The 22,664-nt window shown below is 42.5% G+C and overlaps 1 protein-coding gene across 2 annotated transcripts in view; it reads left to right on the plus strand.

The window, feature by feature from the left end:
- Positions 1 to 206: 206 nt before the first annotated feature.
- Positions 207 to 22,664, plus strand: part of dcdc2 (doublecortin domain containing 2) — a 40,019-nt gene continuing 17,561 nt past the window's right edge. The window contains exons 1-7 of one of the 2 annotated variants that reach the window (XM_039655159.2): positions 207 to 734; positions 4,676 to 4,727; positions 10,902 to 10,978; positions 11,625 to 11,759; positions 19,437 to 19,586; positions 20,065 to 20,119; positions 20,193 to 20,367. In XM_039655159.2, the coding sequence (XP_039511093.2) occupies positions 430 to 734; positions 4,676 to 4,727; positions 10,902 to 10,978; positions 11,625 to 11,759; positions 19,437 to 19,586; positions 20,065 to 20,119; positions 20,193 to 20,367 (949 nt within the window). In that variant the 5' untranslated portion in view covers positions 207 to 429. The remainder of the gene's footprint in view (positions 735 to 4,675; positions 4,728 to 10,901; positions 10,979 to 11,624; positions 11,760 to 19,436; positions 19,587 to 20,064; positions 20,120 to 20,192; positions 20,368 to 22,664) is intronic. The other variant, XM_039655160.2, reaches the window with a different exon arrangement.

Genomic DNA, 22,664 nt, shown 5'->3' on the forward strand with positions numbered 1-22,664 from the left:
TCTAGTCAGAAGTATATCCCTTACTTTTAACACAGCTAAAACAAAATAGAAGCTTGTTTTATAGGCTAAATGTTAAAACGGCTTGCCATTTATAATCTCGAGTCTCTTGAGTTTAGTGCAGTGTGGTATTAGCGGGCTTTAAGATTGTAATGTCACTATAGAAACCTCTGGAAAGAACACAAGAGTTGCATGACCATTGCAGACAGGCGTTTAGTGCGCGAGATGGCTGCGTTTCCGCTTCAGGCGCGCTGCGACACCGCTATTCAGCATCTTACTGTTTAGTCTGCGCTTTATATCTTTATAGCATCAGGATATGAACATTTGGCTCGAACATTTTATTTGCGGAAATTCCACGAGACTATGAGGATGATATGCACTGCATCATACTGGAGATATAACAGAATTGCGCTATAACTGTTTTACTTTTGTATGTTACCTTTTGTGGCCATGAGTGCGGAGAAGCCAAACTTTCTGTCTCAACCTGAGGTAAAAAATATCTATTTCTATCGGAATGGGGATCCGTATTACGAGCCCAGGCGTTTGGTGATCAACGCGAAGAGGGTTTCGACCTTCGACACGCTGCTGCGGGAGGTGACTGGTGGCGTCCGAGCTCAGTTTGGAGCTGTGAGAAACATTTACACGCCCAAAGCGGGACACCGGATAGACTCACTGGAGCACCTGAGGAGCGGAGAACAGTATGTAGCTGCTGGGCGAGAGAAGTTCAAAAAGATAGAGTAAGACCCATTTTATCTATCATCTATCAACGTTCTGGAAAGGTTATCTCAATATGTTGAACAAATTCTTCGTTGATAGAATGTTCAAAAGTATCTGGTTCTATAAAAAAAAAAAAAAAAAAAAACATTTGTTATTCGTTAATGGAAGGGTTTTGTTTTATTTTTGGTGAAACATTTTAGCTGACGTTTATCTAACAATCCGTCAGTGTTAGCCTACTTGTTTCAAAAAACATTCAAAGGGAAATTCCCATATCGTTGGGCAAGTTTGTTTGCAAGGCAATGTTTCCTTAATTTTCGCAAGAAAACACTTTGCCTATTTAAAATATGTGTTTAAAAAAGAAAAATGATGTTTTGGACTTTATTTACAGTTTTTCTCAGTCGCTTTGGTGCATTTCTCACATCACTATTTATATTTGCACAACAGTTCAACCTCCACTACATTTAGTCATTTGTGCACATCATAGTTCAATTCCAACAAATTGCAACTGCTTTTGGACATGCATCAATTGCTTTCATACAACTCTCTGCTGTTTTATAGCATTATCATTTGCTTATGTCATATCAGTCCAAATTAACTTGTGTGAATGCTGAATAGTCATTCCATATAAAACTGATAGTCCTCATTTCATTGCTTGAGTCATCACATACAAAAATGTTGAACTAGTTGTCAAAATCTGTCAAGCAATTTTTTTTTATCTTTAAAAAAAAACTTTTTTATCCTAAATTGAACAATTTCTCACAGGAGAACCTTAGCTTTCACTGATGAGAAGAGATGTGCATGAATGATTTACAGTATATGTTGTAGTTCCAATATGTACTGTGATATTGTTTACAGTTGTGCACCGATCTACCCAAAGGGAGTTTATGTTTGTTGTAAATAAGGGTGTATTTTTTTCTTTTGCACAATGTTGTGAACAAATTAGAATTGCAAAGAGCATGCAGTAAAAATGTTACATACTGTAAACATACATATTCAGTGTCTTGCACTCAATTACTGTACCTCACTACGTAAATACAGTAATGTGAAACTTTACTGTAGTTTTCAAATGGCTGTGCAAATAGTTTATAGGACTGTCTTGAGCATTTTCAGGTAGTGTCACCAAGATCTGACTTTTTTTGTATTGGCAAACACTTACAGAGTAAACTATCATAATGAAAACATGACAAAGCCATTTGACTATCTTGTTCATAAACACTGGTGTTAGGACTTTTCATCTTGACGAGACTGACACTTTCAATGACATGAATGCTTGCTTTTGAGGAATGAGTTTTCCATTTTGAGCAAGTGACACACTTATCAACTAAGTTTTGCAGTTTGTACTAATTGTTTTGCATAATTGTTTTACTAATTGTTAACTGCATTAACTGTTGTGCAAATGTAAATAGTGATGTGAGAAATGCACCAAAGCAACGGAGAAAAAAATGTATTTATTTATTTATTTATTTGTGGGGAGGAGATTATGACCGCAGGGGTAAGTTCTCATAACTTTGTCAAACATGAGCAAACATTTTCGAACAAGGTGTTTCCACATTGTTAGCATAAAAACAGTTTATTAAAAAAAATTTTCATAAATCTTTTATTTCTGAAATGTTTTATTTGGACGTCATCTAATGTTTTTAAAATATTTCAAAACATAAATTAAACAAATGTTTTCAGAATATGATCATCCACCCGTTTCAATCCGATCGAAATTTCTTTCTGATTGATTGAGGTGTTTAAATGAAGCCTTTTCAATCCGATTGAGCAGATTATTTGGGTGCATGCAAATGTATCATATCTTAACCTTGCCTGATTAAACCTAAATGTGCCATGAGTACAAGCTGTCAAACATTTTAACACCTTAAATGATTCTCTATTTTCTCTATTTTACAAAGTTACGAAAACACAAATGAAAGTCTGCGGATGATAGTGATCAAAACAAATAATGGCACTTGCTTCGCGAGGTGCATTCTGGGATGCTTTGTTAAAAAGTTCCCATGTATGGTGGACACATGATTATGCTTCGCCTTCAATTCACCTTTGGCTAAGCCCCGCCCACCTTAGTTACTGTTGCTACATCCGTCAAACTTCTGCGCTCTGCATGGCTCATGCTGTAACAGCTCTTCCTGCTGAAATGTTACCAAACTTTTATGAAGCAGCAAATAAAGTGTCCGATAGAAATAGGCAAAAGGGGCTGCAATATGCGTTCAAAGGCTATATTCAAGACATACAGGTGAAACGCAAGAAACAACAAGGCATCCAAATAGAGGCAAAAGCATAAAGTGACTGGTCACAGTCAAAAAATGAACCACCGCATTTCCTACTAATCGAGATGGAGGCTGGGACCAACAATATCAGGGAGCAACACTGTTCATGCAAAGCTGGGTAGGTCTCTATTCACTTCTATAATCATTATTACAAAGCAAACGGACTACACGAGTACTGTATAACGTTGTATTTATTAGCAGCTAGCGTATCAACAACCAGTATGAGAACCAAAATCATAACCTAAAACATTATAAAACGGTCTAACTAGTATAACTTCAAACTCACAGTAAGGTTAAAAGTAAAAAAAAAAAAGATGTGCTTGTTGATCTTTGCGGGGTTTAGCTGACTGAGGACGTCCATACAGTTTAATCCAAACACGACACTTGTCACTGTCAGGATTTTACTTCGGTTTTGGGAAGGGAAAAAACGGACACCCCCCTCCAACCTCTCTGGGAAACGCGTATCTGTGTTGCAAATGCCTGAGGCACAACGTTTAACCATTATTTTGGATAAAACTACGACGGTAATAGCCTGCCGAGACCAAAAATATATGAGACGCCTGTGTTAAAAGTCAATGGAGCGCTGTGAAAAAGTGTCGGACCTCTGTGGGAGCTCGTTGGCTGGGCTGTGATTGGTCAATCTACTTTCTAGGGCGTGGCTTAGCCAAAGGTGAATTTCTTACCCAACTAATTAATTTCAACAGAAAAATGTTAGTTTCATGAAGTTGTAATACAAATTAAGATAACTAATTTCATATTTAAGCATGAACTTTCAGATCAAACACAAATAAATAAACATTTGACCAGTAGTGCATCTGGTTAAAGGGTTAGTTCACCCAAAAATGAAAATTCTGTCAGTATTTACTCACCCTCATGTTGTTCCAACCCCGTAAGACCTTCGTTCATCTTCGGAACACAAATTAAGATATTTAGGATATTAAAATCGCTCCTGCATACAGTCCATAGGCTTCTTGAGGGACTGGCTCTTGCTGTCCTCGAAAAGTAATTGAAGACATCGTTAAAATAGTCCAAGTGACTACAGTGGCTCAATCTTAAGTTTATCAAACGACGAGAACACTTTTGTGCGCAAAAAAACAACAAAAATAACGACTTTATTTCAACTATTCACTTCCTTCTCCATAAGCCTATAGTCCGTTAACGTAGTGTGATTGCGTAGAGCTACGTCACACGTAGGCTCACTATTGGTCGACGCTGGTCATGTGTGTGTGATGCGTGTGACGTACAATAACAGAAGCTTACGCTATTAAACTAGTAACCTGACTCGCGCAGAGGGAGAAATAAACGAATAGTTGAAATAAAGTCGTTATTTTTGTTGTTTTTTTGCGCACAAAAGTGTTCTCGTCGTTTGATAAACTTAAGATTGAGCCCCTGTAGTCACTTGGACTATTTTAACGATGTCTTTTATGACTTTTCGGGGACGGCAAGAGCCAGTCCCTCAAGAAGCCTATGGACTGTTATGCAGGAGCGATTTTAATATCTTAAATATCTTAATTCGTTTTCCGAAGATGAACGAAGGTCTTACGGGGTTGGAACAACATGAGGGTGAGTAAATACTGACAGAATTTTCATTTTTGGGTGAACTAACCCTTTAATGGCAACGAGGAACAAAATCAGCAAATAATTTTTTACTTTGCATTGTTAAAGGAGTAAAAGTAATTCAGCCTTCTTTTCAGTTATTTGCAGATAGGAACCAGGAAGAAAAGAATGCTTCAGCTCAATGGAGTGGTAAGGACAAATAATTACATTTTATTTACAGCTGAAATCTGTATGCAATGAATACAATTTATATATAACACTGCTGATCCTATTAATTAAGAACACAGCACAAAGATTCAACATACATAAACATGCAGTATTTCGCTACAGTAGTCAGTCGCTACAATTTGGTTGTTAATGGAGTCAGCAGGGTATGTTCATCCTCGTGTCCCAGAGAACTGTGTACCAGAAAACTGACCCCAGTAGATTTAGACATTGGCAAACAAAGCCAATTTAAGAACATGTTTTTCAAAACACAATCTTTTTTTTCAAGGTATGTTAAGGAAAAGTAACATGAAGATCCAGTCACAGATATGACCGTGTTCTAGTTCAGCACACAGAATCGCACCTGCTTTAGCATTCAAGAAAAACTACCTAAGCGAGGTGTAATGTTTAGAGACACCCCGTCTGCGTTGTCGTCTGGGAAGAATCACTTTGTTGTTGGCTCATTTGGCAATGAATTATTAACCTGTGAATTATTATCCACCTTCTTGGATGCATATTTAAGTCAATGGCTCTGACCCAGAGCGCAAACAAAGCTCTCCGGACTCTGGAGACAATTTGAATGACACTTCATATACTCCCGCTGTACTTTAAGACTAGTTAAAGAAGAGTAGAATGAAAAGAAAGAAAGAAAATGAGCAAAGGGACTTTACAACAGTCTTAAAATTTTATGAACTCTCCAAGGCAAAGAGAGTGAGTATCATCACAACTGCTCAGAGACCCCTTTATTATTGCGGTGAACTAAATGGTTGTTGCCATGGTAATTGATGATACAATGTCCTAATCATCATTAGGCAAGATTGAACAGGCCAATTTATTTATGATGCGGGCCACACTTTGTTCCTACTAGCTTCTGATTGTCTCAATTAGAGCGGCTGCTTTGGCCTGGCAGCGTCCCAAAGACTCACCGTCCCTCTGCTCTTTACACAAGCGCCTGCGGGGTTACCAGGGGATACGGCAGGGGCCTGAGAGACACTGAAACACTAGATGAGAGCAGTTGTCTGTCTGTGTTTGGGTTTAACTGAGCAAGGCCCTCGCTTAAACACACTGGTTAATCAATCTCACATCTGACCCTGACAGCAAGTGAGCAGCTCCTACGTTTGACATCTTGAGGCAGTGTTTTCTACTGTCTGAAATCCAGTTTCCTATTTATTTTATTTGATTCATTTTTTACGCTTAAATTGATTAAAGGAGAACTCAGCCGCAAAATGAACCTTTGGTCTAATAACACAATGGGACCTAGTCGACCGTTTTCTGAGATTTGTTTTCATGATAATCGAATGTAAAGAGTTTTATATCTGAAAACTGTTTAGATTATAATGCTAGTAAATGGGGGCATATAATAAGTAAAAAGAAATCGCTATAACTAATACCACTAACAAGGCTCAAAATAGCCCCACACTAACACAGTAACATAATGAGGGTCCCTGGATGCAAAATGAAGCATTGAGAAATTTGTAAGTGTACAGACAGTTTAATTAGAAGATATTTTATAAAGACAGTCATGTATACACAGCAGAAGCCATCTTTGGAAAACCGTCTCGATAAGTCGAACCACGAACGACGTGCCCAGTGAACTGAACTGTATGAAGTTCAGCGAACTTCTGAACCGTATGAACAGCTTTTGTGGTTCGACTGGTCGAGACTGTTTTCCAAAGATGGCTCCTTTCTGTATACACAAAGTGAACTGTCTTTATAAAGTATCTCCTTATTAAACGGTCTGTACACTTACAAAGTTCTCAATGCTTCGTTTTGCATGTAGGGACACTCATTATGTTACTATGTTAGTGTGGGCCTATTTTGAGCCTTGTTAGTGGTATTAACTTTAAAATGCGATTTATTTTTTTACTTATTAAATGCCCCCATATACTAGCGCTATACGCTAATACAGCTAACAGACTTTGTAACAAAGTATTTCGGATTCATATTGAGTTTTTTGGGGTTTCGCAACATTAGAATTTTTTTATCCGATTCCGACACGTTTGTATCTGCAGCTGTGGTAACTAGAGAAGAGCTGGCAATTGCCACCCCGAATGGCGCAACACTACTGAGTCAGTGATTGGTGGAGGCTGACGCATCAGAACAAAACACAACTTGACAATATCATCATCAGTCAAGGGCTGTGACTTCACTTTTTAAATGACAATATCCTGGCCGGAGTACTGTTGTCAGTGATATGATATAAGTATTTGAAATGATGATTTCTTAATGTCTAGTGACATATCAGGGAAAATTTATGATTAATTGAAATACATTTCTTGCATACAGCTCCTTTAAGTGTAAACAAAAAAAAAACATTCAACATGAGCTATCTGTTGCAAAAGCTGATGAACTAATACAGTTGACTTCAGTGTTCTTTCACCAGCGGTGATAGACACTATCATTTAGGCTGAGCCCCCTCCACGAGGCGGGCCTATGCTTTGAAGTGGAGTTGAGACCGACCGAGAGGAAGACCCACAGAGACCAAGTGGAGACCGAGGGGAAGTCCCACAGAGATTTGAAAACTCCATCTCTGCTGCCAGTTGCTGCGTTTGTAGTAGTTTCTTCCTTTTCAGATAGGACCTACCACAGGGACTTATTACCATGTGTGGTACTTCTCAGGTGTTCCCAGGCCAGAAGTCCATATGATGTAATCTCCACACACTAACCTCCCCTTCGGGTAGAATGTGGTCTCTGTAGGGTTTCTTATCCCATCTGATGGTTGAGGAGATTCCCCCTTCCATATAAAGAGCTTTGAGTACCCAGAAAAGCACTATATAAATGTAACCAATGATTAATTATCTGGGAAGTAGTTCCTCAATGCTCTGATCAGGATCAGCCGTAGATGTTTCCTTGAAAAAAAAAAAAAAAAAAAAAAAAAGAACAAAAAAGATCAAGGAAGTGCACTTTTTACATCTACATTGCCAAAACTCATAACACAGTTCATCTGGTTGTGGCATTTAGTATAGGGACCCCTAGTGTCAGTACATCAACAAAACCTCACTGTTACTATTCTTAGATACATTCCCTGATAGAGGGAATAAGAGGTTGTGTCCTTTCTACCACAACTCTGAACTGTCTGCTGAAATGGCTGGGATGTTATCTTGGCTCCACAGCACAAACCTCAATGAGTGGAGCACACCAAGCCTCCTTTTATATTCCCCGCATGTCAACAAATTCTCAATGGCCTTTTCTGAAGTACCAGATGTGTTTGGGGCTCCAACGTGTGACCCCTAATGTCAATATACATTACAATGTCAATAAATAGACACTACCTCTTATGCCATCCATCAGGGAACGGCTACAATAGTTACTGAAACTTTGTTTTTTCATCTTTCTCAAGTGTGTAATGTTGCTGTTTGTGTATGAAAAAGGTCTGCAAAGTTACAAAACACAGTCAAGTAAAGTCAACAAGTCAAGTCACCTTTAATTATATAGCGCTTTTTACAAAACAGACTGTTTCAAAGCAGCTTTACAGCTTCTCTGGAGAAAACCGTGAGGTCATCGTCCAGCTTAGTTCAGTTTTCCTACGGTGTCAATGCAGGCAGATCAATAATATTGTTGAATATTAAATTAAATGGCAAAGGTGAAAAAAGGCGACAAAGGCGGAAAAAGGCAATAGTGGCAGGGAACGAAAACTCCATCAGTTGACAGTGGAGTGGAGAAAAAAACCATGGGGAAAACCAAGCTCAGTCGAGAGGCCAGTTCTCCTCTGGCCAACGAACGAACAGTGTATCATTTTGATTCAGCCGGCAGTATAGGTCAGAAATCATATTGGATTGGAACATTGAGGATATTATCCAGTTCCATGCGGGAGAGATCATCACGCCGGTATAGAGACGAGTTTCTTGTGGATCAGTGCCGATTTCTGTCGTGTCGATGAGGCCTTACAGGGGAGAGTCTAGTTGACACAATCTCTGCTGACACTTCAGGGATGCGTTGTCTAGGTCATGTCTAGGCGCAGGTCCTCCATCTGATCTGGATATGGCCCAGATCCTGCTGACTACCATCCTGCGTTGTGGTCGTGTCTACGGAAGAAAGGCCTGTTTTTTTGTTGTTGTTAAGGATTTGAAGAGTTCAGATGCAAAAGCCTCTAAGTGCCATTTGAAATTTTATTCTAGAATGATCATTTTTATCAAGCTTTTATATTTAAGTTCAGTAATTTCACTTAAATGGCAATGATAATTACCTATTAATTGTTATTTAAGTGAAACTACTGAACTTAAATATACAAGCTTGATAAAAATCATCATTAAAGAAGAAAATTTCAAATGGCATTTAGAGGCTTTTGCATCTGAACTCTTCATTTGTTTACTGTGTGTGATTCATTTAATGGAAATCACATTCACTGCTAGTTGCTTTGTTTTAATTTAAAATAAACTTAGTGCAAGTAGCTAATCAGTGTCTGCTCGTTTATTCAAACTAAGTTGTCCTTTAACAGACTAACCTCCTTTAATGGAAAGCACATTCACTGCTAGTTGATCATTTAATGGAAAGCACTTAATTGGGGCAAAAAAGGGCATAGTTCCCATTTAAGGGCCTGTTCACATATAACGTCTTTTGCACGCTCAAGTTCGTTATTTCAAATGTAGGCTCGCTCATAAAGGAAGTCACGGTGCGACGCGCTCGTTTTTTCCACGCCGCATCGAGATTAACACTTCTCAAATTTTCAGAATGCCGCAAGCGCACCATAAGCACACAGTAGGTCATGTGACAAGAACCAACTGGAGCGCAACCGCCCTAGCGCTTTGGAAAAAGCAGAATGCTGCACGCCTACATTTCCTACATGTTTTTAGGCACTATATGTGAATCCGGCCTAAAAAGAGTACTTGGTACAAAAAATATGTTTCCTAACTGAATGTTAGGATTTCAGAAACACTTAACTGCATGTTATTTACAATTAAATGAAAATGTAGACTAGTTTAAATTAAAGGGATAGTTCACCCCAAAATGAAAATTCTGTCAGTAATTGATGTTGTTCCAACCCCGTAATACTTTCCTTTATCTTCGGAACACAAATTAAGATATTTTTGAGTCTTTAAGATATTTTTAAGATAAATCTGAGAGTTTGATCACTCCTCCATAGGCTTCTAAGGGATTAAAACTTGCCGACCCAGAAAAGTTAAAGTGACCAGTGGCTCTATCTTTAAGTTTATCAAGTTTATCTTAAAGACCAGAACATTTTTTTTGTGCGCAAAAAAACAAATAATAATGACTTCTGATAATAAAAACAAAATAATGACTTTAACTATTCATTTGCCTCTCTGTGGGCCTCTAGATAGTTCACGTAGTGTAACTGTGCAGCGCTAATACGTCACACGCATCACACACATGACCAGCGTCGGACAATAGTGATCCTACGAGTGACGTACAACAAAGAAGCACTGCACAGTTACACTACGCGAAATCTCGAGGCCCACAGAGAAGGAAATGAATAGTTGAATACAGTTAAAAATATATTTTTGTTTGTTTTTTGCGCACAAAAAGTATTCTCATCGCTTGATAAATTTAAAGATAGAGCCACTGTAGTCACTTGGACTATTTTAACGATGTCTTTAACTTTTCTGGGCCGGCAAGTTTCAATCCCTTAGAAGCCTACGGAGGAGGGATCCAACAAAAATATCTTTATTTGTGTTCTGAAGATAAACGAAAGTCTTACGGGGTTGGAACCACATGAGGGTGAGTAATTTCTGACAGAATTTTCATTTTTGGGTAAACTATCCCTTTAATATGAAATGCAGTTAGTTGAACTTTAGACTACTTTTTGATCCACTTATAGGACTTAAGTACATCTTTATATGTTATTTCATACTTCTTCTATTGTCTTTGAAATATGTTTGAAGTGTACTGCCAAATATACTAACAAGCATTTATGGTAAACTAAAATACGCTTTAAGGTATTTTTTATTGAAACTTGTATGTCATATATTCAAATATACAGTATTTGTAATTACACATTTGTAATGATGAAATTGCATTATGATCTATCATCACATTCTGTTTTTTAAATACACTTTTAAGATGTTAAGTACAATACAATTGAACATTCAATACAATTAAGCACACTTCTTTTTCATAAAGGTTAACCAAAGATGAGGTTCATGAGAAAATTAAAACTGTTATTGTGTGTGGTACACATTTAAGTCTTTTCACTATGTGTAGATGAAACCTGTTCCCCAGAGTCGTGTGGTAGTGTCTGCCAGATTCCTCAAACCTATCAATGAACCCTGTGCAATATTGTAAGTACAGTTTATTTTTTTTATTTCATAGTCCTTAACTATAGGCACACTTCAATTATTGATTTCTAATTTATTGTTAAGAGGAAAACCTCTTGAGATGTGACATCTCGTTTTCGAGAAGACCTCAAGAAAAACATACTTCATACATACATACATACTGTACATACAACAGAACAGAGACATTTTTAGTCAGCATCACTGCAAACCTTTGACACCTTTTTTTTTTTTTGTTACCACATTTAATCAAAAATCTCTGTGGGGTACTTAAAAGCCTTACATTTTTCAAAAATGAAAATTCTTCCATTACACTCCCTCCTGTTGCTCCAAACCGTTTATTTTTTTCAGTAAATGTTTTGGATGAATTTTGCAGCTCTTTGCTCACAGTGATAGCTCATAGTAAACATAGCGGTCAAGAAAAAGGAAGAAAAACACCAAAAGCACTAGTAGTCAAACTATAAGGAGGTTGGATGTTTGGGAAGAACTTTCATTTTGATTAAGTATTACTTTAAGCAACTAATGAACCAGCATGTATGTATTTATGGATGAACTGATGTACTGAATTCATACATTCTGTTTGTTTGTATACATCTGCAGATTTACAAATACATATTTGTAATATAAATGTACATTTTTTCTGTGTCCTCAGTGTTGTGGCAAATGGAGATGTGCAGAATCCAGCAGCGAGGCTTCTGATTCCCAGCCGTGTGATTGGCCAGTTTGAGCGGATTCTGGAGATGATCACCGAGAAAATGGGCCTGCGAATTGTGGGTGGTGTGCGGAGGTAAAGTGAATTTTTAGCTTATATTAGTCAGAATTCATATCATCAATTGAAATGGCTTCTAAAGGATTTTTCTTTTTTTAACTAGAATCAGAGGTTAATTCTTTTAGGCAAATTTGTGCACTTGTAAGAGTTATTATCATTATGATAATTAATTGTTTTTTAAGAGATGCAAAAAGAACAACAATTAAAATATATATATATCATTTCAGATATCTGGGAATTCACACCATAATTATCTTTCATGATTGTGCTTCTCCAGGACACTCCCAGCTAACTAGGGTGACCACTATCAAACAAACCAAATGTGGGACAATTATACATTTGTGTGGGACAATGTGGGACATGTTACCAACACTAAAACATACCCTGAAACTGTTATATAATGTCTATCTAACTTGAGAAAAATATTTATATTCTGGCTTTAAGCTTTTTTTTTTCAAAAAAAGTCATTTAAATTTAGCATCACTGAGCCCAAAGGCAGCAGGAATCATGTATATAAATATTTTAGAAACAGTTCTGACCAAGTCCAACAAAAATCCAACAAAAATAAACAATGAACAAATAAAATATAAAACAACATGACATTAGATGTCTTATATATTAAGAATATATTAAAAACCAAAACCAAAAACGTCTCGGTTACGTATGTAACCCTCGTTCCCTGAGTAGGGAACGGAGACGTTACGTCAGAAGTGACGGAGATTGGGGGTTTCGCATAGAAAGCCAATCCTCTTCGAGTATTAAAACACGAGCCAATGGCATGCAATGCCTTGGGGCTGCGGAAATTTGCATAGCGTACTCCGCCCTACTCCGTGAGTATAAAAGGAGGAAGTGAACGCAACCGCAGTATGTCTTCGCTGAGGAGCCAAGACTGAACTCGGCCTCTACCCAGCGATACAGCAGAAGTGGCAGGGAGACGTAACGTCTCCGTTCCCTACTCAGGGAACGAGGGTTACATACGTAACCGAGACGTTCCCTATCGTAGTCACTTCGAGTTACGTCAGAAGTGACGGAGATTGGGGGTCTGTGCCATCACGCCATCTTCAAGCTGTCTTCCAGTGCCCTGCGAAAGACTGAACCCCCGAGCCTTACCTCTTTTTTTTTTTTTTTTTTTTTGGGGATCCGACTTTGACACAGGATTACCAAAGTACACTGGGAAACATATCCCGAAGGGGACATGCTACCAGCTGCCTACCGAAGGGAGGACTTAAGAATACACATATGGCCACATAGGAACGCACATGGAACACTGGAGTACCAACCGCAGGTGGCTACTGATTTAAACTCCAGGGGTGGCAGATGGCTTGCCAAGGGAAGACACATGCTCAGAGAGGCTTACAGTGGATAATACACATGAGACGGTTACCATGGGGAACCGTGCGCATGGAGGCACCTAGCTAGCATCCAGAGCACGCAGTGGTGCCCGCATCGTCGGTGCTGGAGGACTCAAGACTTCAATGGAAGAACTGAGGAAATATCGCACTTATCCAGTCCGGGGAGTGGAGTGGCGAGCAAGCGAAGACACCTGAGCGGATCCAGAACTGGCCGAAACGAGTACGTGAGAGGATACCGGCTCAATTCGCAGATTATAGAATCTGGCGAAGGTGTTGGGTGTCGCCCAGCCTGCAGCTCTGCAGATGTCTGTTAGCGAGGCGCCGTGCGCTAAAGCCCAAGAGGAGGCTACACTCCGAGTGGAATGGGCCGTCACACCAAGGGGGCACGGAAGGCCTTGCTGCTGGTAAGACAAAGCAATGGCATCCACTATCCAGTGGGACAGCCGTTGCCTTGAGAGAGCCCTTCCCTTCTGGCTCCCCCCATGACAGACAAAGAGCTGGTCTGAGGTCCTGAAACACTGCGTTCTGTCGACATAGGTGCGGAGAGCACGTACCGGACAGAGCAGTGCCAAGGCTGGGTCTGCCTCCTCCAGGGGCAGCGCTTGCAGGTTCACCACCAGGTCCCGGAGGGGAGTGGTAGGAACCTTGGGCATATATCCAGGCCGGGGTCTCAGGAATACGTGAGAGTAAGCCGGCCCGAACTCCAGGCACACTTCGTCAACAGAGAGTGCGTGCAGGTCCCTTACTCTCCTGATGGATACCAATGCAATCAGGAGTGCTGTCACATAGGACAGGGCAAAAACTCTACCGACTGCAAAGGCTCCAGGGGAGGCCTCTGCAGAGCACCCAGGTCTACTGAGAGGTCCCCAGAGGGCAGGAGGGGAGGGAGGCGGATTTAGCCCCCTCACTCCCCTCAGGAACCTGATGACCAGGTCATGCTTCCCATAGACTTACCTTTCACTGCATCATGAGACGCGGCAATGGCCGCGACATAATCCAAAGGGTGGAGGGCGACAGCCTGCGCTCCAACCCCTCTTGCAGGAAGGAAGCATGACTCCGATCGAACATCTCCGGGGGTCTTCTCAGCGAGAAGAACACCAATGACGAAGAGGTTTCACTTCAACGCATAAAGGTGTCACGTGGACGACGCTCTTGCGGAAGTGATGGTTGCCGCCACCGCAGGTGGCAGCGAACTCAAACCTGCCTCGTCCCGTCCTGGAGCCACACGTGCAGCCTCCAAGATCGGGACGAGGGTGCCACAGAGTGCCCCGTCTCTGAGAGAGTAGGTCCGGTCTCAGAGGAATAGGCCAAGGAGGTGCTGTCGCGAGGAGCAAGAGTTCGGAGAACCACGTCTTGGTGGGCCAGTAGGGGGCTACCAGCAAGACCTGCTCCTCGTCCTCCTTGATCTTGCACAACACCCGTGCAAGGAGGCTCACTGGGGGAACGCACACTTGCGTGGGCCCCGTGGCCAGCTGTGCGCCAGCGCATCCGAGCCGAGAGAGCCGCGGGTCAGAGAATAACTGGGCGCAGTGGGACGAGTCCCGAGAGGCGAACAGGTCTAACTGTGCCTCCCCGAACTGGTCCCAAATCAGCTGGACCGACTGGGGATGGAGTCGCCATTCGCCGGAGATGGGACGGGCCCGGGACAGCTCGCGGCTGCCCGGTTCCGGTCTCCAGGAATGTAACTGCACGAAGGGACCTCAGGTGCTTCTGACTCCATATCAAGAGGTGGCGGGCGAGCTGCGACAACCGGCGCGAGCGTAGACCCCCCCTGGTGGTTGATGTACGCTACTGCCGTAGTGTTGTCTGAGCGGACAAGCACATGCTGGCCCTAGAGCACGCTCGGAAGCGGTGCCGGGCGAGCCGTACTGCCAACAGCTCGAGGCAATTGATGTGCATGAGGCGCTGGGCTCCTGTCCAGGAACCGGCGGCTGCATGCCCATTGCACATGGCACCCCAACCCGTGGTAGACGCATCCGTGGAGACAACGAGATGCCTGGAAACTCGCTGAATAGGGACCCTGTCCGTAAAAAGCTGAGGTTCAACCACGGGGAGAAGGATCGGCGGCACGTCGGAGTCACTGGAACTCGGAGCGAGCCGCGATGCCATGCCCACCTCGGGACTCGATCGCGAAGCCACAGCTGAAGCGGTCTCATATGAAGCAAACCGAGCGGCGTTGCCGCGGCCGCGGATGCCATATGCCCCAGGAGCCTCTGAAATAGTTTCAGTGGAACCGCACTCTTGCCCTCGAACTGTCGAAGACAAGCCAGCAGTGAGTGCGCGCGCTCGTTCGTGAGCTGCGCGGACATGGCGACCGAGTCTATCTCCATGCCGAGAAAAGAGATCCTCTGCACGGGGCAAAGTTTGCTCTTTTCCCGGTTGACCCGAAGGCCCAGACGGGCTAGGTGCCGTAGCACCAGGTCTCTGTGTTCGCAAACCTGAGCTCGAGAGTGTGCTAGTAACAGCCAGTCGTCGAGATAGTTCAGGATGCGAACCCCGTGTTCGCGAAGGGGAACAAGGGCTGCCTCGACGATCTTCGTGAAGACGCGAGGGGACAGAGCTAACCCGAATGGGAGAACGGCGTACTGGTATGCCTGGCCCTCGAAGGCAAACCGAAGAAACGGTCTGTGTCGAGGGAGAATGGAGACATGGAAGTACGCGTCCTTCAGGTCGATCGCTGCAAACCAATCCTGATACCGAACACATTCGAAAATGCGTTTGGCCGTGAGCATTTTGAACGGTAGTCGATGGAGAGAACGGTTCAAAATGCGCAGGTCCAGGATCGGTCGTAACCCACCGGTCTTTCTTGGGGACAATGAAGTAGGGGCTGTAAAGCCCGGACCTCACCTCGGCTGGAGGGACCGTCTCGATTGCACCCTTCGCCAGCAGGGCCGCAATCTCCGCTCTCAAGACTGGGGCATTGCCACCAACCATCGTGGAGCGAACTCCCCTGAAGCGGGGAAGAGACCGTGCGAACTGAATCGCGTAGCCGAATCCGATCGTTCTGATGACCCAGCGGGAACCCCGGGAAGCGCTAGCCAGGCTTCCAGGAAGTGAGCCAACGGGGTCATGCGAACCACAGACGTCCCCCCGGAGGGGCAGCGAGGCGGGTCGACCGGCATGCGTGCAGGAGTTACCCCGTCCGGATGCACCGTCGAAACCCGCTCCCCGACAGAAGAGACCAGGGAAGGCAGAGCGTTCCACGGGGGTCTTTTCTGCCGGGGGTCTGGCGACAGAGGGGGAAGGGATTGGCGTAGCCCGGGGACGACACACGCACCCTTCCGCGCCCTCCGAGACAGAGAGGAATGAACGGGGCGACGCACTGGACGTCGTGCGCGCTCATTCCAGTCTGTGTGCTCAATGACAGTGTCAGCTTTTCCTCAACCAGCTCAGGGAGCTAGCTAGAACAAAAGATTCTCCACCGGCCCTCCACCGGGGAAGGAGGGGCCCTGCCACCGCCTCCTGAGAAAAACCATGACACTATCACTGAGCGGCCCGCCTCAGGAACATCGCTTCGCCTGGCATCTAGCGGGGCACGCGGCCTGAGGGGGGCTCTTTCCTTGGGACGCTTACCTGTGGCCTCCTCCGCGACGCGAACCGGCTGAAGGCTGCTGCTGAGGCCGCGTGGGAGGGAAGGGAGCCGCAGGGGGGCGTCCTCGGCGGCGAGCTGGCGGAGGCGTCCGAGCCGACGGCTGGTTGGAGGCAGCAGCTGGCCGTCGGGGCAGAGAAACCGCCTTCGTCTGCTCCTAGGCGGTCGAGAAGTGCTGGGCAAAGTCCTGGACCGCACCGCCGAACATCCTATGCTCCTGGACCACAGCGGTGGGCATCACCTGACCAAGGGAGCGAGCGACCGCCTCCGTGACCCGATTAAGGACAAGGTAGGCGACAGGCTCGCAGCTCGCTTGGTCCGTCACCTCCTCGTGCACATTCCTGAGCAGCTAGCTTTGTAGGTGCTCATCATATGCAGGGCGGAGGCTGCCTGTCCCGCCGCTCTACAGAATCGCGCCGCCATAGACGACGAGAACCCATAGGCTTTGGAGGGGCATCTGAGAGCAACCGCCGGTTGACCGGGGGAGCCCCAGCGTACCCACAGACAGCCGCATCGCCGAGGGGAGGAAGGGCGGGGAACTAAGCACGCTTTTTTATTTATTTATTTATTTTTTATTTTTTTATTTATTTTTTAGTGCGTGTCAGTTCCGCATGCAACTCGGGGAAAAAAGGAAATTGGGGTTGGCCGTGGCCGTAAGGCGGCAGCGTTACCCAAAAACCAATTATTCAGCCGCGAGAGATCGGGGAGGGGCGGAGTTCCACCCCCACCCGATGCTCACGGACGCCCGAGATAGCACGGCCATCATCGCGGGATCAGACACGGCGGCGCTGACGCTCCCGAGGGAGGCAACGCGGCCGCATCCTCACTTCCCGAGGAGTCAAGCCCGCCTAGTGATGCTGTGATCGACATCGCATCATCATCTGGAGCGCTGCCCGAAGCAGCCGGTGCCACCGAGGAAGCAACCGACTGAATCGAACTAACGCTCGCTGGCTCTCGCACTGAGGCGGGAGGTGTGGCCCGAGGAATCGTCGGGGCTTTGTCCCACACCATCACCGTAAAATCACCAGGTCCCCGGGTCGACGGGCCCCCTATGGAGGAAACCGATCGAGCGGGGGGGACCGGGACTCTCACTCAAGTGAGATCATTGAGTCTCGACCTCAGTGTAGAGATGGTCATGTTCCCACAGAAGGAAAATGAGTCATCCACGAACGCTGCTGCTGCATGCTGAAATGCCCAGGCATACAAAGCAGCGATCGTGACCATCAGATGACGACAGAAATCAATCACACCCAGAAGAGCACGGGCGAACCGTCTTTAAAAAGACGTGCGCGTGCAGCTCTTTCAATGAGAGGAGGAAATTCACTCTTTCAGCGCTGAAGCGACCAGGGAGAAGCGCAAAGTCTGGCAGACCACTGCTCAGATCGCAGGCGATGCAGAATCTCGCTGGGTACCGCCGTCACACCAACACTGAAGAGGACGCTCGTCTCGAAGAGTCTTGAACAGTGCTTTCAGGAGTGAAGAGGTTCTCTTGGCTCCGAAGCGAAAACATACTGCGGTTGCGTTCACTTCCTCCTTTTATACTCACGGAGTAGGGCGGAGTACGCTATGCAAATTTCCGCAGCCCCAAGGCATTGCATGCCATTGGCTCGTGTTTTAATACTCGAAGAGGATTGGCTTTCTATGCGAAACCCCCAATCTCCGTCACTTCTGACGTAACTCGAAGTGACTACGATAGGGAACTTATATATTTTTAGAAAGGATACAACCACTGCAGGTTAAACAACAACAGATAAATTCCGTTAAATTAAAATTTTAATTTACCTAATTATCCATTTGTTTTCCGACAGGGAACATATATGAAACGTATCATCGGTCCACATTTTGATTGACAGCCGTCACAACCAACGAGTGATCATGTTTACTCCTTTCTTTTCAACCATTGGATAGTGTATAGCTAAAACACAGCTGTTGTATTTGTACTTATGACGAAGCGCTGCAAACTACGCAGCAAAAGTAATAAGTAGAATGCTTTCTTAAAAAGGCAAAAGAACGCATGCACGTTTTCTTAATATGATATTAAAAACTAATAGACTGATGAAAATGCGGGACATTTCCTCAATATGCGACGTGCAGGACAAGAGGTGAAAATGCTGCGCAGTACAACGCAAAGCAGGACAGGTGGTCACCCTACAGCTAACAGGGAATGTGCTCAGAACTTTGGAAAATATTTTGGCAAGGGTCTCCTAAAGTAATGAACAAAGGTTCTTTTAGTAACATTAATAGAAAGTTCAAAGTTATCTGATCTTTAATAAGTTCTCAAAAAGTTATCACAAAAAACATTATTTATATCATTGTTTATATACTGTATATAATCATTACAAATACATGGAGGTTTTTTTTTTTTCTGAAACACTTTAACAGGACTTTTGTCTTTCATTTTTTTTAAATATTTCTATATTTCTGTCAGAATGTTTAGAGAATATTCAAATGTAATGCTCCAGTAATGTTTTCAAAATGCTAAAATGGAATGTTCCCTTAATATTGGAATAACCAATACATTAAATGGATGTTTTGAGTGTTTGTTAATTATGTTTCCATAACTTAATGGGAATGTTAGAAAAATGCTGTTAGAACAGATTTTTTTTTATTATTTAGGCTGTAAAACTAAAAAATCAAAAGTACTTGAAGTGCCTTTCCTAATTTTGGAAAAGAAAGCATTTCTATATCATCTGAGCAATATTGACTTATTTAAGCTTTTAACATCTTTTTTTTTTTTTTTTTTTTTTTTTGCAGCCTGTACACCTTTGAAGGGACTCTCATTATGGATGGAAAGAAATTAGAAAATGGACAGTTTTATGTTGCTGTTGGCAGAGACAAATTTAAAAAGCTTCCATACAGTGACCTCCTGTTCAGTAAACCCATAGGCATAAAGCGAGTGAATGGGTAAGAGAAAGAGGCTGCCTTTTCCCAGAAGATGAAGTATGTTTTCGGTAACGCTTTACAATAAGGTTTCATTTGTTGACATTAGTTAATTAGAAATTCCAGACGTAATTACATGCAGTTATTTTTTTAAAATATATGTACACAATTAGTGCATTGTATCAAATGACTAAATTTTAGAACATAAAGACTACTAACATAAAGTGGAACCCAATATGTATTAGTATTTGTTAATGTTAGTTAATAAAAGTTATACAGTTCATTGTTTGTTCGTATTAGTTCAAAGTGCAGAATATTAAGAAAAACAACTTTTTATTTCAATAATGTGTTAGTAACATTAATTAAGATTAATAAATACTGCAGAAGTATTGTTAATTCTTAGTTCATGTTAACTAAAGTAGTACACCAATGTTATCTAATGAAACCTTATTGTAAAGTGTTACCATGTTTACAAATAGAATGTAATTGAATGTGATTTTAGGTCAAAAGCAGCGTCATTACCACCTATATACAAATGCAGACGACAAAATGGAGATGTAAGTACAAAAACTGAAAAATAAAATATGTTGGGCATTCATTTGTTAAATCTTTGAATATTTCTGTTGTCAGGTGGGGAACCATCATATCAGTAAATCTGATTGTGGGCAAGAGAAGAGCAGTCCTTCAGACCAGACCTCCAAAGAACACCTGTCAACTATCGTCAGAGAGATCTCTCAGGCCAGACTCATGCGAATACGCAAGAAGAGGAGCGAACTAGCAGCATCTACCGAGGCTCAGGACGATGGTAAGAGATACACGTTTGACCAGCAGCAGAAAATCTGAAATCAATTAAAACAAAAACAATGAAGAAATGAATACACATGATGTTTTATTAAGGAGGAGCACGTTCAGTTAATTATCACGAGTGGAGTGCACTCAGCAATCAATGATAAGAAGGTATATATAGACCATTTTACAAGATGTAAACAACACTGGTAACTGTTTTCTTCATTTCACATGTAAAGAAAACATCTTAAAGATGTTTGTTTAACTTTTAGATTCAGTTTTATATGTTCTGTTGGTTGTATTTTATCCCAGCTTTTATGTAGTGTTAAAAAACTGAAACAGGAAGTGCTTCTGGACCAGTTGTTTACATCTTTCAAAATGGTCTATAGATTCAGCAATCTCACCTCACTCCATTGATAGTTTAGCAGCACCCCTCCACTGCCCCTTCTCTACACTTCCAGTCTTAAACACTTATTACATAGGGGGGTGTACTCTGGGTTTGGGCCAAACTCCAAGCTCAGAGCCCTCCCGCCGGACAGCACGCCAAATACGTGTTAAATCTTATCCACTCTCATTATATGTAAGTGTGAACTCGTGAAATACATTTTTTTGTGACCAAAAAAGGAACACAGCACAACTACATATCTAGCGTTCTAAGTTTGGGGTCGGTAAGACATTTTTAAATGTTTTAGAAAGAAGTCACTTATGCTCACTAATGCTGCTTTAAAATATTGTGAAATAAATATATATTATTTATTTCTGTGATCAAAGCTAAATTCTCAGCATCATCACTCCATTCTTCAGTCATATTGTCTTTCAGAATTAATTCGAATATGCAGATTTTCTGCTTAAGAGACATTTCTTATTATTATCAATGTAAAAAACAGTTGTTCTGCTTCATATTTTTGTAGAAACTGTGATACATTTTTTTTTTCAAACAGATCAAACAGAAATCTTTTGTAATATTTTAAAGGTTTTTTGCATCATTTTTGAACAATTTAATGCATCTTTTCTGAATAAAAGTATTAATTTTAATTAAAAAAATCTTAGTGACAAGCTACACTGTAAGAACAAATGTACATTTAACTTGTCACTGTATTATGACAAGTGTGCTGAAATTAATCAACATGAATAGTCAACCCGGTCTCATCCCAAGACGACATATAACTGACGTTTTGGGACGTCTTTTGACCATACGTCAATATTCGCCTTTTTAGGGCCCCCTTAAACGTCGGTAGATGAGGTTATGGGATCCTAACTCTACCCCAGACCTAAACCTAACCCGTCACCTATCTGACATTAAAAGTAAAGCGTCAGTTGTATGACGGCCCGGGATCGCCATCTACCGATGTTTAAGGGGGCCCTAAAAGGCGGATATTGACATATGGTCAAAAGACGTCCCAAGACGTCAGTTATATGACTTTTTGGGATGAGACTGTGTTAGAATAGTTTTAACTGTAGAATATTTGACTGATTTAACTGTAATATGCGTAATCTATCACTATCAAGTCAAGTCAGCTTTATTTACATAGTGCTTTTTACACTACAGATTTCAAAGCTGCTTTACAGAGATAACAGGAAAATAATGCAACAAAGTTTGTTTCTGCTGTCCAGCAGATCCAGAGGAAAACAGCATCATAGTCCAGCTTAAGTAAATTCAGTTCATTTCTGTTCATTTATTATTTAGTTAATTCAACTATACAGCCACTCTGGAGAAAACAGTGATGTCATCGTCCAGCTCAGTTCAGTTTTCGTGTAATGGAATTCAATGCAGGCAGATCAATGAGGCTGATGAATATTAAATGTCCCCAAATAAGCAAGCCAAAATCCAAAGGCGACAGTGGCAAGGAACCAAAACTACATCAGGTGACATAATAGAGACCAGGCGAAACCAGGCTCAGTCGGGGGACCAGTCCTCCTCTGGCCAACGAATGAACAGTGTATGATTATGATTCAGGCTGCATTACATGTCAGACGTCAGATTGGATCGGAACCAACCATCTAGTTTTTGTAGTCTTTTGTGCACTCACCAAAATGTCTCTGCAGCCACTATTGTCTGGAGAACGATGATGTAATTCAGTGATGCTTATATAATGCGCTTCCCTGTGTGTTCAAGAGATGGCACTGGTGCTCTGTGAGTGTGTTGCTCATGCTCTTGCTGTGGCATGAGAGGGATTACATCATCATCATCATCATCATCATTGTGTGTCCTCAGATTTCAGCCGGCGGTGTGCGATCAAGCGCCATGCTTGACTGCACGTGTCTCTTTTCAGAACATCTCACCGAATGATGACATTTCAGTGCAAAAAGAGCCCT

The sequence above is a fragment of the Pimephales promelas genome, chromosome 12 (assembly GCF_988280905.1).
Source record: "Pimephales promelas chromosome 12, fPimPro1.hap1.1, whole genome shotgun sequence".
NCBI classification, from domain to species: Eukaryota; Metazoa; Chordata; class Actinopteri; order Cypriniformes; family Leuciscidae; genus Pimephales; species Pimephales promelas.